This window comes from Hemibagrus wyckioides, linkage group LG01, assembly GCF_019097595.1.
Source record: "Hemibagrus wyckioides isolate EC202008001 linkage group LG01, SWU_Hwy_1.0, whole genome shotgun sequence".
Taxonomy (NCBI): domain Eukaryota; kingdom Metazoa; phylum Chordata; class Actinopteri; order Siluriformes; family Bagridae; genus Hemibagrus; species Hemibagrus wyckioides.
In genome coordinates this window covers 4,511,251-4,528,279 of record NC_080710.1, presented here as the reverse complement: position 1 = coordinate 4,528,279, position 17,029 = coordinate 4,511,251, and the positions used below count along the sequence as shown (strand labels likewise).

At 41.7% G+C, this 17,029-nt stretch overlaps 1 protein-coding gene across 7 annotated transcripts in view; it reads left to right on the top strand.

The window, feature by feature from the left end:
- The window catches only part of fmnl1b (formin-like 1b), a 31,433-nt gene extending 14,940 nt beyond the window's left edge, over positions 1–16,493 (top strand). For 2 of the 7 annotated variants that reach the window (XM_058378889.1, XM_058375763.1), the window contains exons 11-27: positions 29–139; positions 223–372; positions 466–567; positions 3,985–4,231; positions 4,372–4,524; positions 4,601–4,725; positions 4,885–5,087; positions 6,143–6,377; positions 7,468–7,536; positions 7,654–7,734; positions 13,154–13,283; positions 13,366–13,529; positions 14,852–14,953; positions 15,285–15,386; positions 15,604–15,721; positions 15,841–15,961; positions 16,059–16,493. In XM_058378889.1, coding sequence (XP_058234872.1) covers positions 29–139; positions 223–372; positions 466–567; positions 3,985–4,231; positions 4,372–4,524; positions 4,601–4,725; positions 4,885–5,087; positions 6,143–6,377; positions 7,468–7,536; positions 7,654–7,734; positions 13,154–13,283; positions 13,366–13,529; positions 14,852–14,953; positions 15,285–15,386; positions 15,604–15,721; positions 15,841–15,932 — 2,184 coding nt within the window. In that variant the 3' untranslated portion in view covers positions 15,933–15,961; positions 16,059–16,493. The remainder of the gene's footprint in view (positions 1–28; positions 140–222; positions 373–465; positions 568–3,984; positions 4,232–4,371; positions 4,525–4,600; positions 4,726–4,884; positions 5,088–6,142; positions 6,378–7,467; positions 7,537–7,653; positions 7,735–13,153; positions 13,284–13,365; positions 13,530–14,851; positions 14,954–15,284; positions 15,387–15,603; positions 15,722–15,840; positions 15,962–16,058) is intronic. The other 5 variants (XM_058378131.1, XM_058374248.1, XM_058376574.1 and 2 more) reach the window with 4 other exon arrangements.
- Positions 16,494–17,029: the final 536 nt, after the last annotated feature.

Genomic DNA, 17,029 nt, shown 5'->3' with positions numbered 1-17,029 from the left:
TTTTTGTTGTACCATCTCTCTCCACTAGGTGGCGTGCATGCAGTTTATCAATATTGTGGTGCATTCTGTAGAAAACATGAACTTCAGAGTTCACCTGCAGTACGAATTCACACAGCTGGGACTGGACGATTACCTGGAGGTGAGAAACACACACACACACACACACACGCACACACACAGAAAACAGAAATACTTAAAATCTGTGTGTGTGTGTGTGTTAAGACATTAAAAGTGAGTGAAAGTGAGCGATTACAGGTACAGATCCAGGCGTATCTGGATAACTTGTTCGATGTTGGAGCCTTGCTAGAGGATGCAGAGACCAAAAATGCCTTACTGGAGCATCTAGAGGAAGTCCAGCAGAATAACACAGAGGTATACACACACACACACTCAAACACTCTTCCTCATCATTGTCATTTCTGGCATATTCATTAGGGATTGTGTGTGTGTGTGTGTGTGTTGCAGTTAAGCAGCAGGCTGCAGGAGTGTGAGAACGAAGCAATGGAGAAAGTGTCGAATCTGGAGAGAGAGCTTATCCAAACCACTAAGGAAGTGGAACTCTTAAAGGTACGAGTGTGTGAGTAAGAGTAAGATGCTTGTTTGGTATCAAGAAGCCCAGAATGTGCAGAAAGATTCCTACATTCCCTACACCACCACACCACCACTACCACTACACCACCACACTACCACTACAACACCACACTACCACTACAACACCACACTACTACAACACCACACTACCACTACACCACCACACTACCACTACAACACCACACTACTACAACACCACACTACCACTACAACACCACTACACCACCACACTACCACTACAACACCACACTACTACAACACCACACTACCACTACAACACCACTACACCACCACACTACCACTACAACACCACACTACCACTACAACACCACACTACCACTACAACACCACACTACTACAACACCACACTACCACTACAACACCACTACACCACCACACTACCACTACACCACCACACTACCACTACACCACCACACTACCACTACAACACCACACTACCACTACAACACCACACTACTACAACACCACACTACCACTACAACACCACTACACCACCACACTACCACTACACCACCACACTACCACTACAACACCACACTACCACTACAACACCACACTACTACAACACCACACTACCACTACAACACCACTACACCACCACACTACCACTACAACACCACACTACCACTACAACACCACACTACCACTACAACACCACACTACTACAACACCACACTACCACTACAACACCACACTACCACTACAACACCACACTACTACAACACCACACTACCACTACAACACCACTACACCACCACACTACCACTACAACACCACACTACCACTACAACACCACACTACCACTACAACACCACACTACTACAACACCACACTACCACTACAACACCACTACACCACCACACTACCACTACACCACCACACTACCACTACACCACCACACTACCACTACAACACCACACTACCACTACAACACCACACTACTACAACACCACACTACCACTACAACACCACTACACCACCACACTACCACTACAACACCACTACAACACCACACTACCACTACAACACCACTACAACACCACACTACCACTACACCACCACTACAACACCACACTACCACTACACTTCCACTACAACACCACACTACCACTACACCACCACTACAACACCACACTACCACTACACCACCACTACACCACCACACTACCACTACAACACCACACTACCACTACAACACCACACTACCACTACACCACCACTACAACACCACACTACCACTACACTTCCACTACAACACCACACTACCACTACACCACCACTACAACACCACACTACCACTACACTACCACTACACCACCACTACACCACCACACTACCACTACAACACCACACTACCACTACAACACCACACTACCAATACACTTCCACTACAACACCACACTACCACTACACTACCACTACACTACCACTACCACTACACCACCACTACAACACCACACTACCAATACACTACCACTACCACTACACCACCACTACAACACCACACTACCACTACACAACTACAACACCACACTATCACTACAACACCACTACACTACCACTACAACACCACACTACCAATACACTACCACTACAACACCACACTACCACTACAACACCACACTACCACTACACCACTACAACACCACACTACCACTACACTACCACTACAACACCACACTACCACTACACCACCACCCCTACAACATCTACATCACTACTCCAGCATTACACCACCATGATCACTACAGCTTGACCATTACACCACCACCCCTACAACATCTACATCACTACTCCAGCATTACACCACCATCATCACTACAGCTTGACCATTACACCACCATCACTACAACTTGACCACTACACCACCACCCCTACAACATCTACATCACTACTCCAGCATTACACCACCATCATCACTACAGCTTGACCATTACACCACCATCACTACAACTTGACCACTACACCACCACCCCTACAACATCTACATCACTACTCCAGCATTACACCACCATCACTACAACTTGACCACTACACCACCACCCCTACAACATCTACATCACTACTCCAGCATTACACCACCATCATCACTACAGCTTGACCATTACACCACCATCACTACAACTTGACCATTACACCACCACCCCTACAACATCTACATCACTACTCCAGCATTACACCACCATCACTACAACTTGACCACTACACCACCACCCCTACAACATCTACATCACTACTCCAGCATTACACCACCATCATCACTACAACTTGACCATTACACCACCACCCCTACAACATCTACATCACTATTCCAGCATTACACCACCATCACTACAACTTGACCACTACACCACCACCCCTACAACATCTACATCACTACTCCAGCATTACACCACCATCATCACTACAGCTTGACCATTACACCACCATCACTACAACTTGACCATTACACCACCACCCCTACAACATCTACATCACTACTCCAGCATTACACCACCATCACTACAACTTGACCACTACACCACCACCCCTACAACATCTACATCACTACTCCAGCATTACACCACCATCATCACTACAACTTGACCATTACACCACCACCCCTACAACATCTACATCACTACTCCAGCATTACACCACCATCATCACTACAACTTGACCATTACACCACCACCCCTACAACATCTACATCACTACTCCAGCATTACACCACCATCACTACAACTTGACCACTACACCACCACCCCTACAACATCTACATCACTACTCCAGCATTACACCACCATCATCACTACAACTTGACCATTACACCACCACCCCTACAACATCTACATCACTACTCCAGCATTACACCACCACCATCACTACAACTTGACCACTACACCACCACCCCTACAACATCTACATCACTACTCCAGCATTACACCACCATCATCACTACAACTTGACCATTACACCACCACCCCTACAACATCTACATCACTACTCCAGCATTACACCACCATCATCACTACAACTTGACCATTACACCACCACCCCTACAACATCTACATCACTACTCCAGCATTACACCACCATCACTACAACTTGACCACTACACCACCACCCCTACAACATCTACATCACTACTCCAGCATTACACCACCATCATCACTACAACTTGACCATTACACCACCACCCCTACAACATCTACATCACTACTCCAGCATTACACCACCACCATCACTACAACTTGACCACTACACCACCACCCCTACAACATCTACATCACTACTCCAGCATTACACCAACACCACCAAATAAAGCTCATGTTCTGCATCTTTGCCACTTCATCTGAGGTGCTATGGCCATGTCTACCTCTGTGTGTGCAGGAGAGCCTCCGGGAATCATGCTCTCAGATCTCCACCCTGCAGCAGCGAGAGCGAGAACGAGAGATGTCCAGAGAGCTGGAGAGGGAGAGAGAGAGGGACCGAGAGCGGTTATCGAGAGCGCTCGAGCTGAAGGTCCAGTCCCTCGTGGAGCAGGGGATCATCCAGATGCAGCGCTCCGAGTCTGGGTCCGTGGAACTGAACGTCATAAACAAGGCCGGAAACACACAGCTACGTCACACAAGTGAAGGTGTGTGTGTGTGTGTGTCGGTGTGTGTGTCTGTGTGTGTCTGTGTCTGTGTGTCTATGTGTGTGTATGTGTGTGTGTGTCTGCTATTGGTAGATTTTTATTGTCGAATTTTCTAAAATTTAATTTTCATTTTATTTCAGTCAAGGAGAAGATTATTGAAGCAAACCTTCCCGTGAGTGCATCCAGTGCACAGTCTCAACCTTCACCTCCAACTCCGCCCCCACCGCCAGCCCCTGCTCCTCCCCCACCGCCTCCTCCCCCACCTCCTCCCCCTCTGAACACCTTAGGAACAGGTGAGATTTCCTTCCACACTGAATATTCCCATACACTTACTTGCATGTTACTAAATGTGTGAAATGTGTGTTTCAGTTATGAGGGATAAGAAACCGATCCAGACGAAATACCGCATGCCGCTTTTTAACTGGCAGACTTTAAAGGATGAGCAGGTCGCTGGAACCGTCTTCACCGAGCTGGATGATGAAAACATTTTAGCAGTAAGTAGTCTTTTTTTTTTCTTTCTCCACATCACACCATTCCGTCACTGATTATTTCCCTATAACAGCACACCTCAAAGATTTATATACCTTCCTTACTTCAAAGCAAGCAAACAAATCTTGTTCATCTTGAATTCCTTGTGGTGTCTCATACTCCAGGAGCTGGACATGGACACTTTCGAGGAGCTCTTCAAGACAAAAGCTCAGTCTCCTCCCACCAACGTCAACACTCTGAGAATGAAAGTGGCGCGAAAATCTTCCAGTAAAATCTCCCTGCTGGAACCGAACCGAGCCAAAAACCTGGCAATAACTCTACGCAAAGGAGGCATGGATGCCAGCCAGATCTGCACTGCCATTGAGACGTGCGTGTCACACACACACACACACACACACACACACACATCCCATATAGACTCTTCATTTAGTTTGACATTTTTATTAGTTGAAAAGCAACCTGAGATTTTTTTTAAAAATGTGTAATAAAAACGTGAGACTTTTCTTCATCAAGAAGGAGCACACAGCATTCACACAGGGATTCTAGCAATATTAGTTCATATACACGACACTGATCATGATAAAAATGTAAAGCATCAACTCCCCAAAACTCAATAACTTAATAAACAAAAAAAACCTCAAATACACGGATCCACAAATTCGCAGAAGTGTTTTTTGTTCATCTGATGTCGACCTTAAAACTATGATGCAATTGCACTAAAGACTGCAAAGAATTGCACTTAATATTTTTAATGATATAAAATACATTAAAAATGTTGCTCAAAGGAAAGAAAGAGCCAAAAAAATATTGAATAAAAGTCCTTAAAAGAAAATCACAAAAATAATAAAATTTAAAAAATGTCTTTTTGATCTACTGCAATAATTAATAATAATAATAATAATAATAATAATAATAATAAAGCATTGATAAAGTATTGATGAAGTGAAAAAAACAAAAAATGTATCAGAAATGTAAAACAGAATATTCTGAAGTAAAAAAAAGCGGCCTTTTGGTCTACTGCATAATAATAATAATAAAAAAACAACATAAGGGGAAATAAACGGAATTAAAATGCAGAAATAGAAATTGCTTTCAAACATGAAGCAGCAGAAAATAAAGCAACTAAAAAAGCATTTTGGTAGACCTGAAAATAAAAAAAAATTAAAAGTAATTTAAAAAAGTAAAAAGTTTTTTTTTTTAAAAAGTAATTAAAAAAATGAACTGTAAAATATAGAGCCAATATAAATTATATATAAATAATAACATACTGAGTAAAGCTGAAAAGAATGTTAAATGTAATATTTAATGCCAATGAAAATGAATAAAAATAAATGTTTTAATTTTTATTAGAATTTTTACAAATTTTTCTGCATCTAATAATCTCTCTCTCTCTCACTCTCTCTTTCTCTCTCTCTCTCACAGGTATAATCTGAAGGCATTAAGTCTGGATTTTCTGGAGCAGTTAGAGCGTTTCGTCCCATCCGACTACGAGCTGAAGATGATCCAGAATTACGAGCACGATGGCCGCTCCGTGCTGGAGCTCTCTGAGGAAGACCGCTTCATGGCCCAGTTTGGGAAAATCCCACGACTCTGTCGGCGAATCAACACGCTCACGTTCATGGGGAACTTCAACGAGAGCGTCCAGCTCCTGAAGCCAGTTAGTATGACCTCCTCAATTTTTTTAGAATCAGTTGAAGACAATAAGAGAAAATAATCATGATATTTCTAAAATCACAAATATTCCTCATCATATATATATATATATATATATATATATATACACACACATATAATCAATATTCCAAAAACACAATTTATTTATTTTGAGATCAAATTCTTAAACTTGCATGAAATATGATTTATGTTTATTTAAAATTTTTTATATATTTATATTTATATCAAGAATTAAATGAGAATTTTGTAAATGATAAATAAATAAATATATATATATATTAATAATTAAGTTAGTTAATTAATTAATTCCCAAAATGACAAAAAGGTTATAGTATTTAATAGAGTTAAATAAAATACTTAATTTAAATTAATAGAATTTTTTTAATCAAGAGTAAAATATGAAAATTGCAACAAAATTTTTTTTTTGAGAAAATAATCATAATATTGATGAAGTCTGAAAACTAAAACTAAAAATGCTAATATTTTATTAATAATAATAATAGTAATAATAATAATAATAATAATTTAATTTTTTAAAAATAAAATTGTATTATTTTGAGAATCAACTTGAAGTTGAAAGGAAAAAATGGTAATATTTGTAAGAATGCATGAAAAAGGGCATAGATGAGAGAGAGTGAATATAGTAGTGTGTGCGACACAAAGTTAAATATTTTTAAATTTTAAATTGATGGAAAAATCTCTTGATTACAAAAGCATGTGTGTTCATAATGGGATCAAGGTAATGACAGAGATGATGTGCTTTCAGTAGAACAGTCAAGAGACTTGATACGTGTTTGTAAAAACGAGTAAGTCTAAATTTATATTTACTCAACAACTTTGGGGGAAAAAACATCTTTCCACACTGCGGTGACAATAAAGCATTTCAGCATGTTCATCAAAAAGCACCGAATTATTCAGATAATCACATAATTACACCGCTTATCTCTGCATTACCCCTGAGATGTAAATGCAGATTATTTAGATGAAGAGCAGCTTAGCATCTCTTCGCTTGATTCGGATAATGGGTTTAATTTACCTCATTTCTTTTTTTTTCCTTTTTCTGTTTTGCCTAGCAACTGAACGCCATCATTGCTGCATCCATGTCCATTAAATCCTCCGGGAAACTGAAGAAGATTCTGGAGGTACAGCACAGCACACAGGATTGGATGACCTTTTTTTTTTTTTTTTTTTTTTTTAGAACGAATATTTTTAGAACGTCGTCATTTATTTCTGTTCAAATTTTCTTGTCGTTCATTCAGATCATTCTTGCATTCGGGAACTATATGAACAGTGGCAAGAGAGGCGCGGTTTATGGCTTCCGCCTCCAGAGTCTCGATCAGGTGAGAAAACAAACATGGAAATGTGTGTGTGTGTGTGTGTATTCATGGTTTATTAATGTGATGAGAAGAAAAAACTTTCTGAAGTGTTTTATACCACAGCAATTTGCCACTAGTTACATTATTTTTCAGTACCTAAAGAACGTCATATTGTAGTTTTTATCTATTTATAGTTGCATTCAGACAAGCCTGGTCCAGCTATAAACACTTATTACTGTATACTGTTGAACAGAAGGAACAATATTATGATGTAAACATGTTACAAACCTGTTGCCATGGTGACATTTGTTTCTGTAAAGAGAGTTTATACTGTAGGTTTTCAAGTCTTCATGATTTTGTGGTTTCTCAGTAACATGGCTGTGAGAGCTGTAACTGTAAATGGATAAAAAGTCATTACAATTTTCTTTAAAATAAATACAAAATGGGTGTGTAAGAGAAATTGACGTTAAAAGAAAAAAATTATCCTACTATTCTTAGTCATTTCTAAAAGTTGATAATTTATATTTATTATTTTTATTATACTTTATATATTATATAAAATATTATATGTAATATATTTATTTGTATTATTACGAAATAGAATATTTAAAAATAAATGTATTTTTATTTATATCTCAAGAATAAAAGTATCATTTAGAATAGATTCCAAAAATTAAAAAAAAAAAAGAAGAAGAAGATGAAAGTGGCAATATTTAGTGGTAAATACTCAAATTTACAGGAATAAAGTGTTTATAGCAGCATTTTGGGGAGAAAATAACCAAACTTGCAAGAAAACAAAACAAAAAATCATAATAATAATAATAATAATAATAATAAAGAATTATATTTCTAAAGTCTAAAAGCTAAATATAAGAAAATGTCTAGGAATAAATTAGTAATGTTTTTAGAATATGGTCTTGAAGTTATGATCAATTAAAATTCTTGATTCATCAGCCTTTTAAAAATTCTTATGGCGTCACAGTCAGTGTTTCGTGCAATCTGGTTTTTCCGGCTCAAGTATATCGCCATTTTTGCCTGAACAAATATGAAATTGATCAGTTGGCACCTGAACCGGTGTTTTCTGACGTACTTAAAACCAAAGATAAAACACTGAAAAGTAAAAACAACATTAAAAGACCTTAAAATGCTCCGTAAAAACACAAACAGTGGAAGTAATCTGGAGAAGTGAATAAAAGCATGAAAAACTGTTTCTCTCTGTGAACAAAAAGGACAGTCATGTGCAATATCACAATTTAAAATGGATATAAAAGAGTTCACAGAGATAATACAGTGTAAAATTGGAGGTCGGCAGCTTTTTTGGTTAATGGTGGTTTGTAAAGTGCCCTCCACTATGGTTTAAAATCATCAGTAAAACCATGTACACTTCTCCATGGGGTGTCTACGCTCCCACTAAGCTTTTTCTTATTTAAAACCTTTACACACGCTCTGTAGAGCAGCTTCCCCGACACTGACCCAAAGTCCATCTCCCCTTCGCCCCGGCACTCCAGGAGGGGGCCGGCACACCCGTCGAGGTCAGGAGCAATGTTCAGCTGGGGAAAGGGTTCGTCCTCTGCAGGACCTGTGTGCTGATAGTCCATTAGCTGAACACGCTCCTCTGATGTCAATGCAGATTTCCAGCAGTGTAGAAGCTGACTGACAACACGCAGGGACCGCAGTCCCACATGCACTGCCAGGTCCTCTGCCCTCGACAATTCTGACCCTGCGATGTTCACAAGCTCCCGGAGCGTAACGATCCCTGAGGAGATGATTGTTCTGGTCAGTGCAGGGATGGTCACACTGGAGATGTCCAGTCGCCCGCCGTACACCAGAGGCTCCTCCAGCAGCCAGTGTAGCATTCTGCAGCCCTTGTTCTGTTTCTTAGAAAAGTTCCACATTTTAAAAAGTCCACGGTAAAAGGCTGGTAATCCTGAAATGTATTTTCAAGCATTCTTGTGTCCATTAAAAACAACGCTCTGTCCAGCCCCAGTCCTTGAACTGTTCGTAATAATCCACTGGCTGTTGCTCTCCATACCAAGTCTCTGGGTCCAGTGAGGAGTCTCTGGATGAACTGGAGGCAGAAGGCTGCAGCTCTGCTGGACAGCTGGACCAGCCCCTGTCCTCCTTCCTCCTTCGGCAGATGAAGAACACCCTGTGGAATCCAGTGTAGACCGTCCCAGAAGAAGTCCACCAGCAGGGCCTGGATGTTCACTAGCAGGTTCAGCGGTGGATCCACGCATGCCAGCTTGTGCCAGAGGGACGACGCGGCGAGGTTGTTGATGACCAGCGTTCTCCCCCTGTAGGACATCTTTGGAACCAGCCACTTCCACCTGCTCAGTCTGCCCTTTACATGCTCTACAGAGCCTTCCCAGTTTTTGTTTAAAATCTCATTGAAGGTTGCCCTCCTCCCCACTCCACAACTAAAATGGCAGAGGATAAAATCTGAAAGTCATTTAAAATATCAGTTAAAACATTGACATCATTCTGTGTGTTTATCATCACTACCTGATCATCTGCATAGGCTGATAAACATATTGAGGCATTAAGCGTGAGTGGACCAGCGTGAGTGGACCAGCGCCCCCTGTGCTGTAATGTCTAACAGGTCATTCATTTTGCCTTTTTTATTTTTGAGGGCTTCAACATGCCCTCGATTTCCAGTGGCCTCCAAACGCTGGAGTTCCACTATTTCTATCTCCAGAGCTTTCAGAGATCTAACAATGTCTCTTGTGACGTTAAGAGTGTACTGCTGACAAAATTCTTTTATTTGTGTTTTAGTCACATCCCCACCACAGCTGAAGTGAACCAAAAGCTGCCTTCTCATGTTTAAAACAATTCCATAAATAAATAAAAGACTCTTTAAAATTAGCGTCTTCTAAAAGTGCAGTGTTAAAATGCCAGTAGGCACTCCTAGGTTTAACCTTCTCTTTTAGTACACTGTACCATGCTATGGTCAGAGATACCTACTGGAACAATAAAACACTAAAAAAACATCAGCTGATGCTTAAAACCATAAAAACGATCTAATCTTGCCAGGGAGAGTGTGTTATCTATGGCATGGGCCCACGTGTACTGTCTCTTATTCTTATGAAAAGTTCTCCATACGTCACTTAACTCTTGGGCCTCCACCATCTCCCACAGACCCTTACGGGAAGCCACATGAGGTTCTGTGTGGTTCCAATCTAAAATATCTGTAGTACAGTTAAAATCACCACCCAAAATCTCTGCAGTGTTGCAGTCAGCAATAACATTATTCAACATGTCTAAAAACGTCATCCTCTCCACTGCACTAGTGGGAGTGTACACACAGATAAAAACTAAAACCTCATTCTCATAAAAAGTTTTCACTTTTAAAAGCCTCCCATTTAAAATCTCTTCAACTGAATAAAAACTGAATAAAACTGCGAGCAAAGAGCAAGGCAACTCCAACACTGAGCGTTGTGTTATGGCTTAAAATCACCAACCCATCCCACTCCTTCACCCAATCAGCAGCATTGCTGGTATCGCTGTGGGTTTCTTGCAGCATGGCAACGTCAATGTGCTTCTGCTTTAAAAGACCGTACAGTTTAGCTCTCTTATTCTGTTCTCTTGCTCCATTAACATTTAAACTCACAATATTAATTCCAATCATTAAAATAAATAAAACTAAACAGAGGGTAAAAACCACTCTAAAATAAAAAACACCACACATTATTCATCACCAGAGTTTTCCTTGTTCACTCTAGTTATCAGTTTCTTCAGACGGAAAATTTCAACATCAATAAAAGCTCCTTCTCTTCTGAAGAACTTAAAGTTGTGAATAAATTGTTTATGGTCAGGGAAAAACTCTTCTAATGCCACGTTCTTTTGCCATTTGGTAGTCCTCTGCACTATAAATGACATTAACCTGTTCCTCCTGAGAGTCAAACGTTAAAACCAAGTCTGACATGCAGTCGTCACTGTCTGATTCCTCCACCTTTGTGTGTCTTTTTTTTGCTTGCTTTTTTCCCCGTCCCTTACCTTGTTTTTTCCTTTTATTTGGAACTTTAAAAACGGGCTCATCCACCATATCCACGTCTCCCCTGTCCCCCTGCACTGGTGTAGTGTCCGGTGTTTCCGGGCGGTCGCTCTACACCTCCGTGCCTGCCTCTGCCAGCACAGGCAGCTCCAGCACTGCACCAGAACCCACTGAGCTCTTCTCAGTGGAGCACGGCTTCTCCTGGTCCAGTTTTCCGCAGCCGGTCCGGCCGTGCACGGCTTTTCCGTTGCTGGCTTGGCTCCAGTGGGCTTCTGGGCTGCAGGCTGGGCTTGGGATTCACTTTCCTTCAGGTCTAGTGCAACAGCAGCTCCGAGACCCTCAGCAGCCGGCCAAACTGTAGCCGCAGGGGGAACGACTCCAGCTGACTCAGCTGCGTCCTGCCTCGGTCGCTCAGAAACACTGGGGTCACTCTGCCTCTCAGGGCAGGCTCGAACAAGGTGTCCTGTTTTACCACATTTAAAACACTTCATATCAGCATCAGAGGAAACAAAGATGTTGTAATCGAATCCTTCCACACTGAATTTAAAAACAACATTAAGCTTCTCCACATCTTCTCTGAGGACCATAAACACCATTCTTCTAAATGAAACCAAGTGTTTCACCAGTGGGGACTTACAATCGAGGGGGATTTTCTTAATGGGGGAGACAATTTGCCCGTAGTGAGACAGCTCTTTACAGATAGCCTCGTCAGAAATAAAGGGAGGGACATTGGACAACATGACCTTCTTAGATGGGGAACTGAGGGGAGAAACCAGTACTGACTCATTATTAATCACAATACCCTTCTGAATCAGCTTTTTCACTTTCTCAACATTATTCAGAAACACCACAATGGCACTGTTCATTCTGGAGGCAGAGACAATGTTCTCATGCCCCACCACATTACCGATGTTCATTCTGGAGGCAGAGACAATGTTCTCATGCCCCACCACATTACCGACTGCTAAACAACATTCTTCAACACTCGCCAGACACACAACACGGACACCATGCCGGACACACAACACGGACACCGTGCCGGACACACAACACGGACACCGTGCCAGACACACAACACGGACACCGTGCCGGACACACAACACGGACACCGTGCCGGACACACAACACGGACACCGTGCCGGCGAGTCAAACTCTCACACAGCCTCGCGTTCAGATCCGCCATAACCACGCTTCACAGACACGCTACTCACACACACACCTGCACACACCCACAGACATGCACACACTCACAGTTATTATCCATACACACACACAATAAGTATATAAATATTCCCAGATTTTCAATGGAAAATAATCGCACTTAGTGCCGAAAAAACTGGCAAAACGCCAAACGCTCTCACACGCCACACTCGCCTCTCTGCCACGCATGCACAGAGAGAGAGAGAGAGATTTGATATTTTCTGTACTTATGATGCTTATGCTTTTGCTCAGCTCCTGGACACAAAGTCGACAGATCGCAGACAGACACTGCTGCACTTCCTGGTCAGCATCATACAGGAGAAATTCCCACATCTACACACCTTTCATACTGAGCTGCACTTCATGGACAAAGCAGCAATGGGTGAGCGAGTACACACACACACACACACACACACACAAAGATGGTGATAACACACAAATGTTTTTTTTTCTGTTCCTCTCAGTCTCCCTGGACAGCATTTTGTTAGACGTCCGTGCCCTCGAGAAAGGAATGGAAGTGACCCGGAAGGAGTTTGAGGAACAAAAAGACAATTTGATCCTAAAGGACTTCCTGTCCAACAACAGCAGTCTGATGGACACTGTGGTTAAAGACGCAAATACCGCCCAGGTGTGAATTTCTGTTTTTTAAATTATTATTATTTATTTGCATGGCATTCGACTCTTCTTGAAGGGTAGCCTTCAGGTCATTGAGGTTCTGGGGTGCAGGGTTACGAGCCTCTACATGGCAACTCAGCTGATCCCATAGGTTTTCTATGGGATTCAGGTCTGGAGAAAGTGCAGGCCACTCCATCTGAGGTACCCCAGCCTCCAGCAGCCGTTCCCTAATGATGCAACCTCGATGAGCAGGAGCATTGTCGTCTATGAAGATGAAATTAGGCCTGTGTTGTTCATGCAGGGTCACAATGACTGGATTAATGATGTTATTCAGGTAGTATCGGCTTGTCACTGTACCATTCACAAGATAGACACACCTGCCCAGACTGTAACACCACCACCACTAAAGGCTCGTCTGGTGACAACAGTGGCTGATGCATAGCGCTCTCCTTGACATCTCCAACATCGTTGGCAGCCATCATTTCTGCTCAACGTGAATCGACTTTCATCAGAGAACAGCACAGAGAGGCCCACTGGTCCCTCGTCCAGCGTAAATGCTCCCTGGCCCGACGCCTGTGCCTGGTGGTGTGGTCAGGTACCCTTGCAGGTCGTCTAGTTATGCAGGCCACGCTGATGTAAACGGTTTCGAATGGTCTGACATGACACTTGGGTGCCTCTCACCTCCCTTAAATGTGCCTGGAGTTGAGTGGCATTCATCATCCGGTTCCACAGGGCACTGTTCACAATGAAGCGGTCATCAACGTGGGATGTGGCCAAAGGACATCCACTTCTATTCCTTTCTGTGACTCTTCCAGTCTCTCTGAATCTCTGTCGCAACCTGCTGATGACACTCTGTGACACTCTAAGCTCAGTGGCCACTTCCCTCTGAGAACATCCTGTTTGAAGCCTCACAATGGCGAGTTACTGTTGATCAATTGTTAGGTGTGGTCTTGGTCTCATGATGTCAAAATGTGAACAGCATGATGAAGAGGACTGTTTAAATACCAATTCTAATTGAACCAGAAAATTTATTGGTCGATTCATGGATCAAACACCAGTTGTGAATTTTGCCATTAAGCACCTTGTTAGAGAACAGCAAGTTCTGCAGAAAGTACTGAAACACTGAACAGTTGGACATGTGCATTCAAAAGTGTAGAGAAGGTCAAATTAAGTTCATCTGTAAAGGTTATAGTGCATTTTAGGCGCATCCCGAAATTTCACCCGAAAGCCGATTATCCTTAACTTTTTGTGAGTAGTGTATATATAAATAATAAAACGGACACTAATACACAAAAGAACATCAATCTCTCTCTCTCTCTCTCTCTCTCTATTTAGGAGGTGTATGAATCAGTGGTGGAGTACTTTGGAGAGAATCCCAAAACCACTCCCCCTTCTATGTTCTTCCTAATATTCATTAGGTTCATTAAAGCTTATAAGGTAACTTAAGCTTAAAATATCATTTTTAATGCCATGGTTGTTATTTTGGTCATTTGTTGTAAACACAGCACAGTACTTATGTAAAAAATGATTCAGGAAGCGATAAGTGGGTGACAGAGAATGTTGGTCAATTTGCATATTCATTAGTTGTTGCGTTACTGAAGTGCAGCTGAAGAACGTAGCTTCACACATTTTTGCTCCATTCACATTGTATGGGTTTCAGCTTCAGCTGTTTATATTATGTCTATTTACTTTAATCTCATTCAGCAGTAATGTTGTAGACAGGTCTGCTAAATGAAACTTAGGATCAAACTCCAACTTCTCTTCTTAGACGGCTGAACAGGAGAATGAGCAGAGGAAGAGAGACAGCTTCATGGGAGACGATGCAAGCAAAGGGACGGCCATGCTGGATGCCGACAAAAGTGGAAGCAACGTAAGAGTGTGGGCTTAAAGAAAGAGTTTAAAAATGGAGGAACAAAAGAAACTGAGTGGAATAATCTACCTTAAGAGAAAGATGGTAGTTTGATAGGAAAGCTCCTGTAGTAATCGTAAACCTTTTGCCGATGTTCATGGTGTTTCCCGCTAAAACAGAGAAAAGGTCTGGAGACCAGAGCAAACCTGTCGATAAACATTTCATTCTTGCTGTTCAGCAGATGCCCATGATGCCACGCTTGGCACAGGTGGACCTGATAGCAGAGCTGAAGCGAAGACAGGTGTCCCCTCTGATGCGTGAGGGCAAGGACGGCACCATTGAGGACATCATCACAGGTCAGCATACGCATCAGATTTGTGCACACTTCCAGTCTGTCTTTATGACCTTTCCTATTTCCTGTTCTTTTCTCTTAAGACTCACTTGTTCTGCTTGGTCTCTTCTCTCTACCTCTTAGCTTTGAAAGCTGTTCCTTTCACGGCTCGTTCAGGGAAGCGCTCGTCCCGGCTGCTCTCTGACTCCAACTTCAATGATTTGAGTCCTTCATAGACTCCTTTCTCTCTTTCTCTCTTTCTCTGGTAGTGATTTTGCCTTTTCATGCCCTCTCCCTAGGCAGTGTTTCAATTTTGCAGTGATTGTCTCTCTCTCTCTCTCTCTCTCTCTATCTCTGTACAGGTCTGAGAAATCAACCCTACATAAGAGCTGACGGAGCGAGACGCAGCTACAAATGGAAACCAGCACAGAAGCTCCAAGTGTCTTCAGATATCTCTCTCTAACACACCCACGCAAACACACACACACAAACACACAGAGGCATGCACAAATGCAGAGAACTTGTATCAACAATCAGGATTTGTCAAAGGCATGGTCAGAGATTGATCATTCTGACTCTTGCATGAACAGGATTTTAATCTGTTGTATGTAAACCAGCGCATTGTGATCATCACGCTTGGGAAGATTCAGTCCTGATTCTGCTGAACATTAATGCTTCAAGATATTTTCAATAACATCTGCTTATGTTCTGGTTGGAATGTGTTTTATAGTGGGGAACTGTTGCTTTATGTACATGTAAACTTATTAATCAATAAAACGCATCTGATTACACAGAGTTGGGCTTCACTGAGTCGGATTATTAACACACGGTTAATAACATTATAATAACATTGCAGAATTATGTGGTATGAACATTATGCCATTGAAAAAATAGTGCATGGTTTTTACACAATAATAACAATTACACAACTGTGCGAGCTTTGTCGTAATAACATAGTAATCATGTGTTGTAATAACATTTTTAGGACATTTTAATACAGACCTTGGTTAGACCACTGTATTAACATTGTTGTAACATGGTAATAATGTGTATTTTTTATAACTACAACAGCCTTAATTATAAAATTGTTGGAATCGTGTTTTGTTTGTCACCAGCGTGCAGCAATAAACAGTAAAACATAAACAAACACATAATCACAGTAATTATCAACACATACAGTATACAAACAGTGCAGCAGGAGCAGAAATTGCAGCAAATTATCCAGTGAATAAAGAAAGACAATAATAATTACAATATGCACAGAACATGAAGAGAAACTCCACTCAGGATTGAACCCAGGCCCCTGGAGCTGGCAGGGGGCAATGCTGCCTGA